Below are 18,296 nucleotides of genomic sequence, written 5' to 3' on the forward strand. Positions count from 1 at the left end.
ATGGAGTAGCCATCATAGTCAACAAGAGAGTCCGAAATGCAATTTGAGATTGGATGCAATCTCAAAATGACAGAATGATCTCTGTTCATTTCCAAGGCAAACCATTATATCACGGTAATCCAAGCTGAAGTTGAACAGTTCTATGAAGACCCAGAAGACCTTCTAGAACTAACCCTCAAAAAAGATGTCCTTTTCATCATAGGGGACTGGAATGCAAAAGTAGGAAGTCAAGACATACCTGGAGTAGCAGGCAAATTTGGCCTTGGAGTACAGAATGATGCAGGGCAAAGGCTAATAGAGTTTTGCTAAGAGAACACACTGGTCATAGCAAACACCCTCTTCCACCAGCACAAGATAATACTCTACACATGGACATCACCAGCTGATCAACACCGAAATCAGATTGATTATATTCTTTGCAGCCAAAGACGGACAAGCTCTATACAGTCAGCAAAAACAAGACCAGGACCTGACTGTGGCTCAGATCTTGAACTTCTTATTGCCAAATTCAGACTTAAATTGAAGAAATTGGGGAAAACCACTAGACCATTCAGGTATGACCTAAATCAAATCAAATCCCTTACATTTATACAGTGGAAGTGAGAAATAGATTCAAGGGATTAGATCAGACAGAGTGCCTGAAGAACTATGGACAGAGGTTCGTGACATTGTACAGGAACAGGGATCAAGACCATCCCCAAGAGAAACAAATTCAAAAAGGCAAAATGGTTGTCTGAGGAGGCCTTACAAATAGCTGTGAAAAGAAGAGAAGTAAAAGGCAAAGGAGAAAAGGAAAGATACACCCATTTGAATGCAGAGTTCCAATATACATTATTAGTATATAGAAATATAACTGATTCTTATATGTCTATTTTGTATCCTATAACTTTGCTGAATTGCTTTATTAAATCAAATGTTTTTGTGAAACCTTCAGGGGTTTTTACATATAAGATTATATTATCCAAGAACAGAGATGCCATATCTTTTTTTTTCCAATTTGGGTGCCTTTATTTCTCTTTCTTGCCTAGTTGCTCTGGCTATAACTTCCAATTTTATGTTAACAGAAGTGATGAAAGTGTCCATCCTTGTACTACTTTTGATCTTTGGGGAAAAGCTTTTGATCTTTCACCATTGTTATGTTAGCTGTAGGTTTTTCATATGTTAGCCTTTATCATGTTTTTCAGAGAATTTTTCTCTGTTCCCAATTTGAGTGTTTTTATGAAGGGATTTTAGATTTTATCAAGTGATTCTTCTACCTCAGTTGAAATGATTATGTAGTTTTCCAATATACTAATTTTATTAATAACATTGTTTAATTTTTGTATGTTGAACCTTCTGTGTATTATAGAAATAAATCCCACCTTTTCAGATGCTGCTAGATTTTTTAATTGAAGATTTTTGTATTTATATCCATATGAAATATTAATCTGTACTCTTCTTGTAGTGTTTTTCTGGCTTTGGTATCAAGGTAATGCAAGCCTCATAAAATAAGTTTGAAAATGTTCCTTAATCTTCAATTTTTTAACAGATTTTGAGAAGGATTACTGTTAATTCTTCTTTAAATAATTAGTGGAATTAACCTGTGATACCATCTGGTCCTGGACTTTTCTCTGATGGGAGATTATTGATTACTGAATCAAGCTTTTGTTTATTCATGACTTAGTTTTGGTAGTTAAGTGTTTCTTGAAACTCACTCATTTCATCTAGGTTATCTATCTTGTTGGTTTACAAATTTCAGTGCTCTCTTATAATCTTTTTTATTTGTATAAAATCAGTAGTAGTGTCCCACTTCATTTTCTTATTTCAGTAATTTGAGTCACTTCTCTTTTATTTAAGTCAGTGGATATAAAGGTTTGTAGATTTTGCTGATCTTTTCAATGTACCAATTTTTTTATTTAACTGGTATTTATTTTTCTATTCTATGTTTTATCTATCTCTGTTATTATCTTTTTTATTTCCTCTCTTCTGCTAGTTTGGGTTAATTTTCATTTCTTTTTCTAGTTCCATAAGCTATAAAGTTAGTTTATAGATTTGAGATTTTTCTTCCTTTTTAATGAACCTGTTTACAACTACAAATTTCCCTCTCTACTTTCACTGTATGTTTTGGTATGTCATGGTTCCTCTTTCATTTGTCTCCTATTTTCTAATGTCTCTTGTGACCCATTTGCTGATTAAAAGGGTATTGTTTAAACAATTGCCACATATTTGTGAATTTCCAGATTATTTTATGCTATTGACTTAACTTGCTGCAACTAGAGAAAGCCCTCACACAGCAACGAAGACCTAGCACAGCCAAAAATAAAATAAATAAATACATTTTTTAAAGAATTTTAAAGAATTGCCTTGTAATCTATCCTGGAGAAAAATGTCTTCTGCTGTTTGGGAGAAGAGTGTTCTATACATATCTGTTAGGTACTAAGAGTGTTCTATACATATCTGTTAGGCACAATTGGCTTGTGATGATGTTCACATCCTTTATTCCCTTATTTCTCTATTTTCTTATGTTCTGTTTGATCGTTCTATTACTGAAAGTGAGGTATTAAAATCTCTGACTATTATTGTAGACCTGTTTATATCTCCCGTACGTTTGTTTGCTTCTTAAATTTTGCTTCCTTGATATTTGGTGCATATCCAATTTTGTATTTGTGTTTTGTATTTTGTGTTTGTAATTTTTTTGTCTTCTCAGTGAAGTAACTCTCCCTTAATTATATAATGTCTTTTTTTGTCTTTCATAACAATTATTTATGTAAAATCTAATAGTCATCCCACCCCTTTTTGGATTTATCTTTGTTTGAAGTATATCTTCTCATCCTTTCATTTTTTAACCTCCTGGTGTCTTAACATCAAAAGTGAGTCTCTTGTAGTCGTCATATGGTTGCATCTTTTTTTATCCATTATGGCAATTTGTACGCTTTGATTGGAGAGTTTAATCCATGCATATTTGAGGTAATTACTGATAGGGAAAGACTTTTGCTATTTGTTTTCTGTATGTCTTTTAGCTTTTTTTCCCTTAATTTTCTCCATTTCTGCCTTATTTTGTGTATAGTTGACTTTTTTTTTTTTAAGTAACAGGTTTTGGTTCCCTTTCTACTTCCCTTGTGTGAAAATATGTTCAGTACCTATTAGAGATATTTTCTTTATGGCTACATGGGCATTAATGGTTACAAATCAATATTTTCATATACAATATATACATATAATTTTTCTGATTTTCTTTATTTATTCCTTTTTAAAAATCCTTACTTTTATTCAAATATAGTTGACATATATCAAGTATATTTAGATAGCACCTTTATCACATCACGTGATTATTACTTCTTTTTTGTGGTGGGAATAGTTAAGATCTAGTCACTTAGAAAATTTAATGATTATAATAAAATATTGTTGTATGTTCACTAAACTGTGCATTAGCTACCTGAGATTTATTTGTCAACTAGTTGCAAGTTTGTACCCTTAAACAGCACTACTTACTCCCCCAAGACCCTGCTAACCACCACTTTACCCTGTTTAGATGAGTTTGGCTTTTTTAGATTCCACATATAAGTAATAACATACAGTATTTGTCTTTCTCTGCCTGACTTACCTTACTTAGCAAAAGATCCATCAGTATTGACACAAATGGCAGGATAGCCTTCTTTCTTATGTCTGAATCATGTTCCATTGTATATAGTACAACGTGTTCTTTATCTACTCATCTGTTCATGGGCACTTAGGTTGTTTCTGTTATCTTCACTATTGTGAACAATGCTGCAATAAACATGGAATCGTGTATGTCCCTTCAATATTCTGTTTTCATTTCCCATTCACTTCCCCACCCAGCAGTGGGATTGCTGGGTGGTGTGATAATTCTATTTTAAATTTTCTCGGGAACCTCCATATTGTTTTCCATAGTGGCTAAAGCAATCTATATTCCCATCAACACTGTAACAGTTTCCCTTTTCTGTACATTCTCACCAATGCTTGTTATCTCTTGTCTTCTTGATGATAGCCATCCTAACAGGTGTGAGATGTATCTCATGGTGGTTTTTGATTTGTATTCCTTTGATAATTAGTGACACAGAGCATCTTTTCATGTACTTGCTGTCCATTTGGATGTCTCCTTTGAAAAAAGTATCTATTTCTCTACCCCCTTTTTAATCAGATTGTTTGGATATTTTTAATTGAGTTGTATATGCCCTTTATATATTTTAGATATTAATCCTTTATCCAATATGTGATTGTAAATATTTTGTCCCATTCTATTGCTTGCCTTTTCTTTTTTTTGTTGTTCCTTTTGCTTTGCATAAGTTTTATGCTTGATGTTGATTTTTGCTTTTGTTGTTTATGATTTTGTTGTTATATCCCCAAAAGTTATTAGCAAGATTAATTTTTAAGAATTTCTCTCTATATTTCCTTCTAGGAGTTTCATGGTGTCAGGTCTTATGACTTGAAGTTAGTTTTGGGGAGTTGTGTAACATACAGGTTTATTTCCATTTTTCTGCATGTGCTTTATTTTTTCAATACCATTTGTTGAAGATATTATCTTTCCCCTATGGGTACTCTTAGCTCCCTTGTTCAAATATTTGTTAACTATATATGGCATTAATTCTGGGTTCTCTATTCTTTTCCATTTTTCTATGTGTCTATTTTTATGCTATTACTATATGGTTTTAATCACTATAGCTTTGAAATCAGGAAGTAGAGTTTGAAGTCAGGAAGTATGATGCCTCCAGATTTGTTCTTCTTTCTCAGAAATGCTTTGGTTATTTGGAGTTTTTTGTGGCTTCACACAAATTTTAGGACTATTTTTTTCTATTGCTATGAATGCATTGGAATTCTGACAGGGATTGCTTTGAAGCTATATGGCTTTTTGTAATATGGACATTTTTACAATATTGTTTCTTACAATGCAGGAACATGGGATGTCTTTTCATTTGTTTGTGACATAGTTTTTATTGCACAGATTCTCACTTCTTTAGTTAAATTTATTTGTAGGTGTTTTATTATTTTTGATGTTGTTCCCAATAGGATAGTTTCCTTTATTTATCTTTCAACATTTCATTACTGGAAATGCAACTTATTTCTGTATGTTAATTTTTATATCTTGAAAATTCACTGAGTTCATTGTTTAGTTCCAACAGGTCTTTGGTTGAGTATTTGGAATTCTTTATATACAAAATCAAATAATCTGCAAATAATGACAAACATACTTCTTCCTTTCCAATTTGAATGCCTTTTGTTTCTTTGTTGTGCCAATTAGCTCTAGCACAAGAGTGATAAAAGTGGGAATCCTTGGCTCAGGCCTGATCTTAGAGACAGAGCTTTCAACTTTCCACCATTGAGTATAATATTAACTGTGGGTTTATTGTGTATGGCCTTAATTATTTTGTGATATGTTTCTTCTATACTCAAATCTGTTTGAGGTTTATATATCATGAAATACTGTTGTAATATGTCAAATGCTTTTCCTGAATCTATTGAGTTGATCTTGTGATTGTTAGCTTTCATCTGTTGATGTTGTGTATCTCATTTTTTAATTTGCGTATGTTGAACCATGCTCACATTCCAAGGATAAATCTCATTTGGACTTGGTGTATAATTCTTTTAATGTGTTCTCTTTTTGTGATTTGAGTACATAAAGTGTAAAAGTTTTACTTTATAATTGAAGTATAGTTGACTTAACCAATATTATGTTAGTTTCAAGTGTTACCATTAGTTAAGGAAGAATTTGTCTTTCACTTTATTATGGAAGCTTCTGATAGAAAATCTGTTTTGTGGGTCAGTTGTTAGAGTCTGGTGTTTGCTACTCAGTAATTGTTGGACATGGGCTTTCCTGGGGCTCAGTGGTAAGGAATCCACCCACCAATGCAGGAGACCTGGGTTTGACCCCTAGGTCAGGAAGATCCCCTTGAGAAGGAAATGGCAGCCCACTCCAGTATTCTTGCCTGAGAAATTCCAGAGAGGGGCCTGGTGGGCTACAATCCATGGGGTTATAAGTCAGACATGACTTAGAGACCAAACAACAACAATTGTTGGACATAGCCATGTTACATGCATCTGCCCAGTGCAATGGGTAGAGCATGAGTTTTAAGGCTAGAAATGGGTTCAATTCCATACCAGCTATGGAAATTGTGGAAAATTCTATGACTTGTGAGAGTCTCAGCTTTCTTATCTGAAAAATGAAAATAACGCTGATATCATGGGGTTGTTCCGGAATTGGAAATCATGTAACGTGAAGTGCCTGGTATATACATCTCAATGAATGATAATCTTGATAATGTTAAAAGAATCTATGCTTAGTTTCATCACTATTTGTTGAGAGATTTAGTTGCAGCCTAGAGGATGCAGAAGGAATGGTAGACAGGACCAACTAAGAGACTTTTGTTGGAATATTGTGCCAAAGAGCCCTGACCCGCACCCAAACACACACTTTCAAGGGACAAGAGAGGAGCAGACACCTGGGAATGGTTTATGCTCAAGGGAAATTGAGGGACCAGAAGAGTCATATCAGAATCACTGGAGGCTTTTCCAACCAATGCATCCTACATCACTTCCAATGTGATAGCTGCACAACCATCCTAGTTTTGTTAGCAGAAGTTCCTCATCCCTTAAAAGTTCCTGACTCCCAAGCACACAGATCTGATTGGTCACCCTTCCCACACTCAAAACTTATGAATTCACCACCAGGATGACCCACTGAGATTCCTGAGGGTGTATAGCAGCCTTCAGCCACATGGAGTGGGAGGAAGGAGTTGCTAAAGGGTCTACTGGAAACTGAGGAGGCAGAAATTCTGCCTACATAATGGATGTACCTCATCCCTCTAACTCAAGTCTTCTTCATTTTCAGGTCAGGCAGTGTGAACAATAACTGGATGAACATTTATTCCTTTGTGGAGGATTTGGTCAAGAAGTTTGAAAAGTATGACCTCTCCAAATTGCAGGGTGTTTTCTCCTGCCAGGCAGAGTACACAGCTGTTTAGACTCAGTGGGAATGGGAGCCCCTAGAGTCAGGAGCACAGAGCCCAGGGGGATGTTCTGAAGCACAAAAGAACAGGTCATGCAGATTCCATTGGGTCTCAGCAGTTTTCTTGCCTCCTACTTGGGAGGCAGGTCATAATTGTAGGGGACACAGTATGCCCTGAAGGACCTCATGGATGAGGAAACAGGCAAACCTGTAACATGATAACTGAACACCAGGTTAAATGGTGTCAAGAGCCAAAAGAAAAGGGCGAAAGTCTTATAAGGCAAATTAAAGGGAAAAGCAAGAATTCTTAGGGAAAAAGTCAAGGATGGTTTCCTAGAGGATGTGGAATTTTAAACTAGGTCTTGAAGGATGGGGAAGAGAGAGTAACAGGAACTATTAAGGAGACTTCTTGTGCAGTGAGTGGTCTGTTCAGCTGGAGAGTAGGGTTAATTCAGGAGAAGGTTGGGAGATGAGGCTGCACAGGGCAGATTTGGATCAAAGCCTTCAGGACACATAATGCCAGGCCAAGGGACTTGGATTTCCAGCTGTGAAAAATAGGTATCTACAGATGATTCTTGGGCAGGGTCTGACATGATCAAGGTTATGTGCCAAGAAGGAAAGTCTGATATTGTGAGTAAAATGCGTTGAAACAAGACCCAGGAGCAGTAGGGAGCTTATCTAAGAACCTACTGTAGCAATTTACCTAAAAGATAATAAGTTTCAATGGACCAAAAGACAGAGTCCAGGGAAAGGAAATGGAGGGATGTATATGAATAGCTGCTAAGAAGGAGAATGATTTCTCTGAGATAAGTGGGAATAAAGCAGAGAATGATGTAAAGGAGGGAAGAGGAGTAAAGGTACAAAGAATTTTATAGAAGAAGAGAAACCAGTTAGGATGCCCTTGTGAAAGAATGCATAGGTATCTGATGTGTACAATATGCATGTACACGTGTGTGCGTGTGTGCGTGTGTGTGTGTGTGTGTGTGTGTGTGTTTAAGAGAGAGAGAGACACTTTAGAGGGGTGGGGGGTATAAGGTTGGATCAAGATGCCATCCTGATACATTCTTCCAGGAAGGAGGCATGTCTCCACAGGCTTCCTTCACTAGGATACCTACAATCTTTCATTAAAGTTAGAGAAACTTCCAGGTTTAGGAAATGAACCCCAAAGCAGAAGCGCCGGGGTGGGGAAAAGAGAAATTGGCATGCACCTTCTTCCTGGCTGCACACTGGCTTCATTTTGAGCCTGTGTCATGTAGAGCTTCTCATGAGCACATGCTTCTTCCCCAGCCCTAATCTGCGGATGTCCTTCATCACCTTCTCCACAGAGGGTCACACCGTCATGAAGCTCACTTCAGACAGGTAAGTGCTGCTTTAATCCCTCAAGGCAGGCCTGGTGAATGAGGTCCAGGGAGACTTCTGGAAGCTGAGGGTTTCCACTGGATGCAGGCTGGGCTAGCCTGGGCTCCACTGAGTGCTCACTCTGACCCCAGTCCCAGCTCCCTGGTTCCTACCAAGCCCTGACTGTGCTGGCACCGGCATACCCTGTGCTGCTAGACCATCTCCACTTCCCCAAGCCCTGCTCTCCACCTGTCCTGTCCTCTCAGCCTTCTTCACTTTTCTTAGAACTGGCTCGCTGTGAGGACTCCTGGGATCTGGTGAAGCAGATGTGTGGGCCCTCTGTGAGCACTGTCCTGTGTTGGGCACCTGCTTTGTGTGTCAGTCTCTGCTCTGGGCCCATTGCGGGAAGAAGAGAGGCAGAGTCAGAATCAGGAGACAGGGATGGGCATGTTTAAGGAATGGAGCTCACTGGATGGGAGCTCGGTCCCTTGGTAGATCTGAGACAAGGGAGCCCATGAGTGTGGTTCCAAATACCAGGCTGGGCTGGGTGTAGGAAGAAAGCATGACACACCAGCATCCTAGGTGTGCCCAAAGGCCTGGAGGTGGAAGATAGGGAGCTCATGAGCATCCAGGAGCTTAAGATGCTCATGATGCAAATGACTGAAACCCAGAGAGTGTGGCGGTGCCAGCGCATGGAGACAGCACTCCCTGGGCCTGGATCCCAGAAGAAACAGGGACTGGGTTTTCTGTTCAGTGCACTGAGGAAGGTGTGGTTTTGTGTGTCCCTGTAGTCTACATTTTGCAAAGAGAGACTCTGAGTGAGTGTGAGGTGGAAGAAAGCAAGTGAGTGGAGAGCTGTCAGGCTGGTGGCAGAAAGAGAGCTGGGGGCCTCTGGTAGAGGAGCTGCCCGTGGGGGAGAGGAGGACTGCTGACTCCTCTAACCAGGAGTCCAGAACTTGAACCAAGGGAGCTGTGAGGGTGTCCCCTGAGGGGCTCCCAGTCCTCTCTGGAGAGAGGAGATGAACATGTCTCCCTCTAGTGAAAGTGTCAGAAGAGGAGTGAGAATGAGGGGAGGGGGAAAATGGGGTAGAGTTGTAAGAAGTGAAGGACTTCATGAGGGCATAAGCAGGCTAGTATTCTCTCCATGCATGGAGCTGGGAATAAGGATGGGGTGGCAGGGCAGCCAAGAAAAAGGCCAGAGTGAAGTCTGGATAAGTTCGGTCCTGGGCTGGAAGCTGGGGAAGCCTGAGGGTTCCAGCACATTTGGGATGCTGTCAACAAAACAAATCTTCCCAAAAGTGACAGGAAGAGGGTAGGGTATTTTTTCTTTTTTTTGCATGGTGGGCAGGGCCTTGTTTGGCCTCCACTGGCCATGGTCACAGGCCTCCTTAGTTTCCATGCTGGGTCAGGCAGGGCAGGATCAGGGGTTCTCAGTTCTCAGCTCATGGCAGAATCCCTTCTGCCTGAGGCAAGAGCCAGCCTTCAGGCACCACATTCTCTAAGATTTGCTGTGACAGCTCATCCATCACATTTGGTTCAGCTTGAACCTAAGCCCCACCCCCTGGCATGTCCCAGGCCCATCACCCACTATCTGCTGTAACAGAGGCCAACAGAGATCCCTGTGGCTGCCTGGGGTCACTGCTCTTCAGCCCACATGGACACACCTCGAGCCTCTTCTGCATTTACCATCTATTTCTTCAGGAGCACATGAAGCCCAGGAGCCCTAGACTCTAATGGAGCAGCTTGGCTACTTCCTTTAGCACCGATCCAGTAAGGGAAGTAGTTTGGAAGGACCAAGTCTACTACAGGGGGCCTGTGGGAGAGGATGAGGGGACAGGGCAGAGTTATCAGCAGAGTGACTTCTCCAAACTCAGCCTTGCTTGTTGGAGGATAATGTGCCCTCACCAGGGACCCCTTAGGTGCCAGCAGTACCGCCAGTCATGTTGGGGGTGCTGGATCCACAGGTGCACATCCTTGGGTGCTCCCCTCTCACCATTGACTCACCACTTGCTGAGTCCCCTGAGGTCTGCCTGCTGAGACAGGGATGAGCACATTGAAAGCCAGGTCCTACTTATGGGACAGAAAAGCAGCATCCTCCATGCTCACTGAGTGGTGGACAAAGAAGCATTAGGGTTAGTCCTGTCAGTGTAAAGACATGGACAGAAGGGTCACAATAGGGCCACTTGTGTTCTGTGGTCCAGGCAGGTCTCCACAGAGCAGAATGGCACCAGGGCAGCTGGTCTGTTTTGTAACAGTCAGCCGTCATTCTTCCTCAGTCCCCTTTACTGACTTTTTTCAGAAATGAAGTTCATGATGGTCTTATCAGACTTCAGAATATAGTGCCTACAGGAGACACATACATGCAGGAAGGATTTAAAAAGGTACAGATCCTACAGCCTTGAGAATTTATTCTGCTTTGTCACATTCTTAAAGAATTATTGGGTCTTCTCACTTTTCACCTCCCCCAACTTTCCTTCAATTTGTTGCAGGCAATTGAGCAAATTGAACAAGCTCACTCAGGAGGTAAGTTGCCTGTTGATATCACTGTGTTCAGTTGGGACAGAGCCAGGCCAGGGCCTCAGCAAGGGCTGGTGCAGACCCTCCTTGGCCAGCTCCTAGCACTGACTCTTGGAGTGGGTTCCTTGCCCTCTCTGTGCTGCAGGTTCCTCCTCCCCGCCATGAGGATGAAAAGCACCCCCAGGGATGTTCCTGAGAACCATATGGGATCATCCATTATATTCCTGGTTCTTACTAGATATCAGGTGCTTGACCTACAGTTGAGCTGCATGAAAAGAAAAGAGAAATTCCAGGGACAATGAGCAGAGTTCAGTTTAGGGAGCAGAGACCTTGGTGTCCCCTGGCTGCCCACACTCTGTCCACCACGGTCCTGGCTCTGCCCTCTTTCCCTTGAGCCTCTTCCCTCTGGTTGACTCTCATCCTGTGATCTTGTTTCTAACAGTGAGAAAGGCTGTGCTCGACCCAGAGCAATCTGCGTGTAGACTGTAGGGTTGCAGCCCTCATCAGGAAAGATGCATAGGCTGCTGGGAAAAGGCAGGGAGCTGGGCAGGGGCCACCGCCCAGGCATCGGACAGTCAGTCTGGCTGCTCCTCCCTGTGCTCACCTGAGAGGCTTGTCCTCACCAGGGAAGTAGCTGCAGTTGCCATTCAGGATAGAGGCTGTGTCACCTGCCCCTAGTGAGGGTCCACTAGGAAGAGCTCTGAGCCAGTCTCAGGCTCCTCATCTGTCAAGTGGGTCCTGGGCTAAGGCCCCTTCTCTTTCCAGGTGCTCTGAGTGGCAGGTTCTCGTGTCAGGGTGCCCCCTCCCCAGGAGGAGGAGGTGTGGGAGCAGCACTGAGGGCCTGGCAGCCTGAGGCAGGTCACTCCAGGTACCTTGCTCATGAGGCAACTCCCTATTTTTTCTGCAGAAAACAAGGTTCATTCCATGATTATCTGTCTGACTGATGGAACTCTGGAGGAACTGCCACTAAAAGAAACTATAAAAGAAGTAAGTCCAGACCGTCGTTACCAGCTTTGGGCTCCACTTGTTTGGTGAATTATACTCAACGCTTTTTTTCTCGTAGGCTGACAAGGCTCGGCAAATGGGAGCGACAGTATACTGCGTGGGTGTAAAAAATTTTGATGAACATCAGGTAATTCTGAACCGGGAACCACGTGCTGCTTTTGAGCCCAGCTGGTGAAAGCTTTCAGAGACAGCTGTCCCAGCATCACCCAATGGATGTCCCTTTACCCCAGTTCAAGTGTTTGGACGACAGGTAGTCATGGCATATGAACAGCAAGTATTGTATAAACCTACACACCAGAGGTGCGGGTGAAGGAGTTTTCCACTCCCTGAGGGTGGGTTGCTGACAGATGCCAGAGAGTGGCCCTTGGAATCCAACATGGCAGCAGGCAAAGGTCTATTTCCTGGGATAAGATCTATTGTGTTTTCAACCTCTGGCTGTGTGCCAACCATCTACTCTCCACTGTAGTTAATGGCAATTGCAGACAGCCCATATCACGTGTTTGCAGTGGACCAAGGATTCAAGGCTCTTAAAAACATCGTTGATCCAGTGAGTGAGGGCTGGACTTGAGAAGCGGGAAGAGGTGGGTTCTCAACAAGTTCCTGCCATTCACATCCCCTGCTCCTGTCCCTCATCTCCCTATTTTAGCTCGAAACTAAGTCCTGTATTGAAATTACTACTGTGGAGCCTTCCGATATCTGTGTAGGAGGTAAGAGCTGGAGTTGCTTTTGTAAACACAGTGGTGCGTGTTTGTGTGAGTTGTTAGTATGTTTGGTGTGCATTGTGGGTGTGCTGTGAACACATGGTTTCAGTATATATGGTTTGTGTGTGTAGTGTGAGTTGTATGTGTGAGTGTGGTGTCTGAGTGTGTGGGGTGATTGCATAGAAATTTTGGGGCATATGACTACACTGGGCCTATAAGAGAATGTGTATGTGAGGTGTATATGTGGGGGGTTGTGGTGTGTGTCTGTGTGTTTGTACAACTACTTCTCTATTCTAGCTATTGGACTTCCCTGGTGGCTCAGCTAGTAAAGAATCTGCCTGCAATGCAGGGTACCTGGGTTCAACCCCTGGGTTAGGAAGATCCCCTGGAGAAGGGAACACCTACCCACTACAGTATTCTGGCCTGGAGAATTCCATGGACTATATAGTCCATGGGGTCGCAGAGAGTTGGACACGACTAAGTGACTTTTGTTTTCACTTTCTAGCTTTGTTAGGATATAATTGACAAACAGCTCTGTATGTTTAATGTATGCCACAAAATGACCTGACACAAAAATATTGCTAACTGATTACAAGCGTACATATTTTTTTAACTCAAAATCTGAAATTTAATTAAGAAATAAGAAAAACTTTATTTTAAAAACCCTCAACAAAAAACTAACAAACAGAAGCCAACAACATAAAAAAGGACAATATGCATCAAAACTGATTAGGGTTCACCCCTGAAATGCCAACCTGATTCAATATATAAAATATCAATGTGATTTTCCTCATCATAAAAATGAATTATTTTAAAAATGATTATTTTAGTGGATGAAAAGAATTGGACATAGTTCATGGCCAATGTCATACTAGTAACAGATCCTGACAAAGGCATCCAACAAATATTCACAGCTATCATTACACCCAGTGGTTCAGTGAGGACGGCCTCTCCCTGAGAACTGGAGCCTGATGAGGATGCCCTCCCTCCCCTGGGATGGTCCCTGCATCAAGACTGGGGAGGATCCTGTGTAGCACATTGCTGATAGAAGCTCTCTCTCTGAACTGAGTTCTGTGTGTGCCAGCTCAAGCATCCACATCACTGGGATTTGTAGAGCTGAGGTGGGTGGATAAGCACACACTCCTGATAACGGCATCCAGTTGGATGCAGCTGGATGCAAATCCAGGCAGCTGGTCCTGGCTGTGGTGCTCTGAACTGCACGACTACAGTGCGATAGGCTGTGGGGTCAGACAGAGCAGCATTCATATCTGATCTCTGCTGCTCAAGGACATGAAACCAAGGAAAATTGCTGAATATCTACCAACTCCAATTTCATCTCCAAGAAGTAGAAATAACAATACCCTCTATCAGATCTGCAGTGGGACATAGAAGCAGTGGAGTTCACGGTGATTGGTACAGGATCTGGAAGCCGGTGGCCCTCACCTACAGGAGCTGGTACTAAGACTTCCATCACTGACCCCTGACTCTGCCTCCACCTTCACACTGAGACCAGGTTGGGGAGAGAAGTGGTTAAAGAACACCCCAGGATAAAAGCATCTCCAACTGAGCCCTCTGTGGGTGGAAGCTCTCTGACTTCTCCTGTCTCTGACCCTGTGACTTGTGCAAGGTGTGGCCATGGAAGGAGACCCCACACATGTGCAGGATCTTTTCTTGCACATCCCAGTTTGCAAGCAACCTGAGAGCTTACGTTCTCTGATTATGTCCTCAGGACACACACAGGCCTGTAGACCTCAGGGAAGGACGCCAGTTGTCATTCATGCCCTGTGGTGGCCTAACTGGGGTGACAGGTACCTGCTGCACACCCTCTGCCGGTGAGGCCCAGTAGTGCTGCTCTGATCTTTACAATTGCTGTCATCTTGTCAAAAGCTGCCACATAGCATGACTGTCACTGGGAGGGAAAGCTCAAGGCAGAAACCTAGACCCAAAATAAAGTAGAAGCTGTCATTCTGAATAAGTCAGTGAGCTGAGTGAGGGTGTGAGCATGAGGCACGCAGCTGCTTCAGCACCTTGGGCTACCTCTAGGAATAGGCAGAGGCTTCTGCTGGCCTCCCGGCCTCCAGGCCTTTGCTCCAGCCCATCCTCTACATAGGACCCGAAGGGCAGAGAAGGCTACTTCCCTAACCTTCTGGAGGTTGAGGCCCCCAAGCCAGACAACTGGGCCTTCCAATGTCCAGCCTCTACTCTAAGTCTGCCCATCTGCTGCAGAGGCTGGGGGTAGGGGTATTGGGCTTCCTGCAAAACTTTGGCCAGCTTTACAGTGTCCAGCCCACCCAGCCATTGAGACTTCACTCTCAGAGCGCCTCAATCCGCAGCCTTTCCTGGTCAGCTGGGCCCCCAGGCTTCTCACAGCATTTGGTCTCTCATCACTCAGTAAGAATCATATCTTCTGCTTGGCTGTGTCCACAGCATTATTTCTTTTCTTATCATTCACTTCATTGTTTTTATTCCAACCTTTTATTACAGAAGATTTCAAACATATAGCAAAAATGGAAATGAACGTATAATGAACATTCCTCTCCACTGGATTTTCAATTAATATCTAACCATATATCCCTGGTCACATATTTATCTAACTCCTCTCTCTCTCTTATCTCTCTCTCTTCATCAATCCATCTTATTTCTTGACGCATTTCAAAATAACTTACACTGATCAGATTACCACACCCACAAACGCTTTATTCTGCATATCTTTACCTGTGGAACACTTTTCGTTGAGTTTTGTTTTGTTTTGTTTTATTCAAATGCAGCAGACTTAAGTGTATCATTTGATGAGTTCTGAAAAATGTGCGCATGAAGGGTCAGAACATCAGAGTTGTCCCCAGAATGATACCTCAGCTCTCTTCCCAGGCAATTCCTGCCCCATCCCCTAGAGGCAGCTACTCTCTAATTTATTCCCCCACAGGCTCTTTTGCTGCTTTAGAACTTCTTTTTAGTGACTTACAAAGGATGAGTGCGAGGTTTGGCCCGGGGCACTGGGCACTATGGTTTGGGGACTCATCCCTTCTGTGTGTTGCTGGGTTTATTCAGGCTGACCCATAAATAAAGCCCAAATAAACCCAGGCAGGAAGGTTTATTCGGGCTTTATTTGTGGCTGGAGGTGGCACCTGGTCCCTCATTTTCTTGTATGTGACCAGACCAGAGTGAGCGTCTGCAAGAAGCCCAGCAGGTGGGGCCCAGTGTAAGCCACAATAGGACACAGTGCAGAGCAGGGCTTCCCTCTGAGGTCTGGTGTCCAGCTCTGCATCATGGCTGGAGACCCTCTGTGAGGGTGGGTGGGGCAGGCTGTGTCGGGCAGGGGTGAAGGCAGGGCACATTGTATAGAACAGTGTGGGACACTCCTGCAACCATCCTGGGTAGAGGCTGTCCCTCCACCATGATACGGTTCCCTCTTGTCCCATCCCTCTGTCTCCAGATTTAACAACCACAAAGAGTTCAGCTTTGATATGCAAATTCCTATCTAAATATACTTTACAGGGATATTTTACATCAATAGGATCATGCAGTACATAGTATTCTCTAACCTTCTACATAATATTCCATTGCATGGATGGACCAATATATTTCACTGGTCTTGGGAAGAAAATATTCAGATTGTTCCTAATAGGTTGATGTTAGAAGTCTTACTATAGGACCATCCTGATGCTTACCTCTCTGTGAGCTTGGGAAAGGAATTCTCTGCCATCAAGACCAAAGTACAATTGCTGCCTTAAGGGGAAGCCCAGCTCATGGTTGGCAATGTCCAGTTTCTCTCAAAGTGGCTGTGCCACACCACATGTGGTGCTCCCCCGCCTCCTCTCCCCAGGGCCAGTCACTTCCACCTGTGTGCCCTTGTCAGTCCCAAGCAGTTCAGATGCCCTCTTCATTCTCAGCTCCACCAGCCTTCTCAGAGACAAGCCTGCCTTGTCAGCTCCTCTCTCTAGAGCTCTCAGACAACTTGATGTACAACTTTACTTCCAGAAAGAAAGTTCTCTGTTCCAGAAAGACTCAATTTCCCTTCCAGGGCCTGAGGGCTTGTTGGCAATGGACCCATGTGGGATGTGCAGCAAATACAGCCCTGGAAGCTAATTTCAGTCCTTCCTGTGACTTTGCTTTCTTCCTATGGTTGATACTGTTGGAGGAATTGGGGTATGAGGACAGAAATTTGGAAAGCAAGAGGGACAGCTTTCCGGGCAAAGCAAAAGTCCTTTACCCGGAAGTCTCTCTTGCTGAAATATTGAACCACCACCCTGCCTTCCACTTTGGAGACTTGCCAGAGTTCAGAAGCCCCCCTTTGAGAGCAGCTCTGCCTGGGAGAGAGGGGCTCCACTGCAAAGGTGAAGCAGCACCTGAGCGGAGCTGGAGGCAGCAGGAGACCCAAGGAGGAAGGAAGGCACCAAGGCAGAGGGCAGCGTGCACTGCTCCTGAGGAAGCCAGTGTGGTCTGTGCACTGGGCTGTCATCCGGCCCTGACCTCCGCTGCTGCCCTCCCTCCAGTCACCCACATGGAGGAGGCTGGGCCCAATCTTCACTACGAGGCTGGGACCACCAGGTCCTCTACTGGGGCTTTCTGGTTTCAACTCAGAGCCCTGTGAGCTGAAGACTCAGGTCAGAAAGGGCATGTCCCCAGAGAGCAGAGTGATGGATGTTTGGAATTAAGACAGAAGCAGAGGTGCTGTAAGTGTGTCCTGATTTGGGCACTTGAGGTCAGATCCCTGTACCTGCCTTGGGCAGGAAGAAGTGACCTGCCCTTTCTAAGTCATGGTTTCCCTCTGTGTAAAATTGAGTAGAAATTCTTGCCTAGCTCTTGCCTAAGTTCATGGGGCTGTTGGGAGATTTAAGGGAGAAAGTGTAAAGATTGGTGTGTAGTAGGTGCTCATTAGTGGGAAACATTTGGATGAACACAGGGGTTGTAAGCTTTGGCATGGCACTTATTTGCTCATTTCTGATTCCTTTTGGCTTTTTGTTTGTGGCAGAAAAGCTTCTACTGGCTTTTATTTTTGCCTCATCTAGAACCTGATTTCCCCATATTCGATAGCTAAAGTTTCTCTTCTCTGCCTATATCTTTACTTAAAATATGTTTTATTAGTTTATGGTTCTGCTTTGCAAGGAAACCATTCTTTGCAATAAATAATCCTGGAATATGAATTATGAAATATACTTCCATGAGATTAAGGCCCAGCCACCTTGCTCAGGCTGGACTAAGTTGTGCTGGTAAAGGCATGTTTTCAGGACACAGTTCCAGCTGCTTCTTCCTGGACAAATACAGATTCCTATGTCATAGTGGGCAGGGCTCTTAGGAAGTGTGAATAGTGAGGGAGCAACCTGGCAGATTTGGGTTCAGAAGAAGTATTGGTTTGTTGGCTACTGAGCATGGGAGGGGACATGACTAAGGGACCTCAAGGCTGCTCTGCATGGGTCACAAAGGCACTGATTTCTTAGCACAAGGCAATCAATTCACCTTCCCTGTGCTTTATCAAACCTTCAGTGCTCTCTCCATGCTTCCATGTTGCTCAAGCTCTTCCAAGCACAGGCCAATGCATCAGGTACCCTCTTAGACCAGGCAAGTACCAAGAGAAAGAGGAGTGGACCAAGGCCAAGCCAAGGATGATGGTCAATAGTGTTAGGGGCAAGTACTTGGCCACTGGAGAGCTTCCCTCTCTGAGAGGGCAGTGGCCTCTGGCCCAGTCAGTGGTTGACATGCAGAAATACAAACCCATTCATGCCAAGTGTTCCCACTTTCCAAGAATGCTAGGAATCTGGATTAGTAGAGAAAATGTTCAGATTTTAAACATG

At 43.4% G+C, this 18,296-nt stretch overlaps 1 protein-coding gene across 2 annotated transcripts in view; it reads left to right on the forward strand.

The window, feature by feature from the left end:
* LOC145539702 (anthrax toxin receptor-like) overlaps nucleotides 1-18,296 on the forward strand; it is a 42,986-nt gene that overhangs the window by 10,201 nt on the left and 14,489 nt on the right. For both annotated transcript variants that reach the window (XM_081573703.1, XM_081573704.1), the window contains exons 2-9: nucleotides 6,827-6,898; nucleotides 8,231-8,302; nucleotides 10,581-10,662; nucleotides 10,771-10,804; nucleotides 11,706-11,785; nucleotides 11,862-11,930; nucleotides 12,270-12,350; nucleotides 12,450-12,510. In XM_081573703.1, coding sequence (XP_081429829.1) covers nucleotides 6,827-6,898; nucleotides 8,231-8,302; nucleotides 10,581-10,662; nucleotides 10,771-10,804; nucleotides 11,706-11,785; nucleotides 11,862-11,930; nucleotides 12,270-12,350; nucleotides 12,450-12,510 — 551 coding nt within the window. The remainder of the gene's footprint in view (nucleotides 1-6,826; nucleotides 6,899-8,230; nucleotides 8,303-10,580; nucleotides 10,663-10,770; nucleotides 10,805-11,705; nucleotides 11,786-11,861; nucleotides 11,931-12,269; nucleotides 12,351-12,449; nucleotides 12,511-18,296) is intronic.

Source organism: Giraffa tippelskirchi, chromosome 2, assembly GCF_054371585.1.
Source record: "Giraffa tippelskirchi isolate mGirTip1 chromosome 2, T2T-mGirTip1v1.2.pri, whole genome shotgun sequence".
NCBI classification, from domain to species: Eukaryota; Metazoa; Chordata; class Mammalia; order Artiodactyla; family Giraffidae; genus Giraffa; species Giraffa tippelskirchi.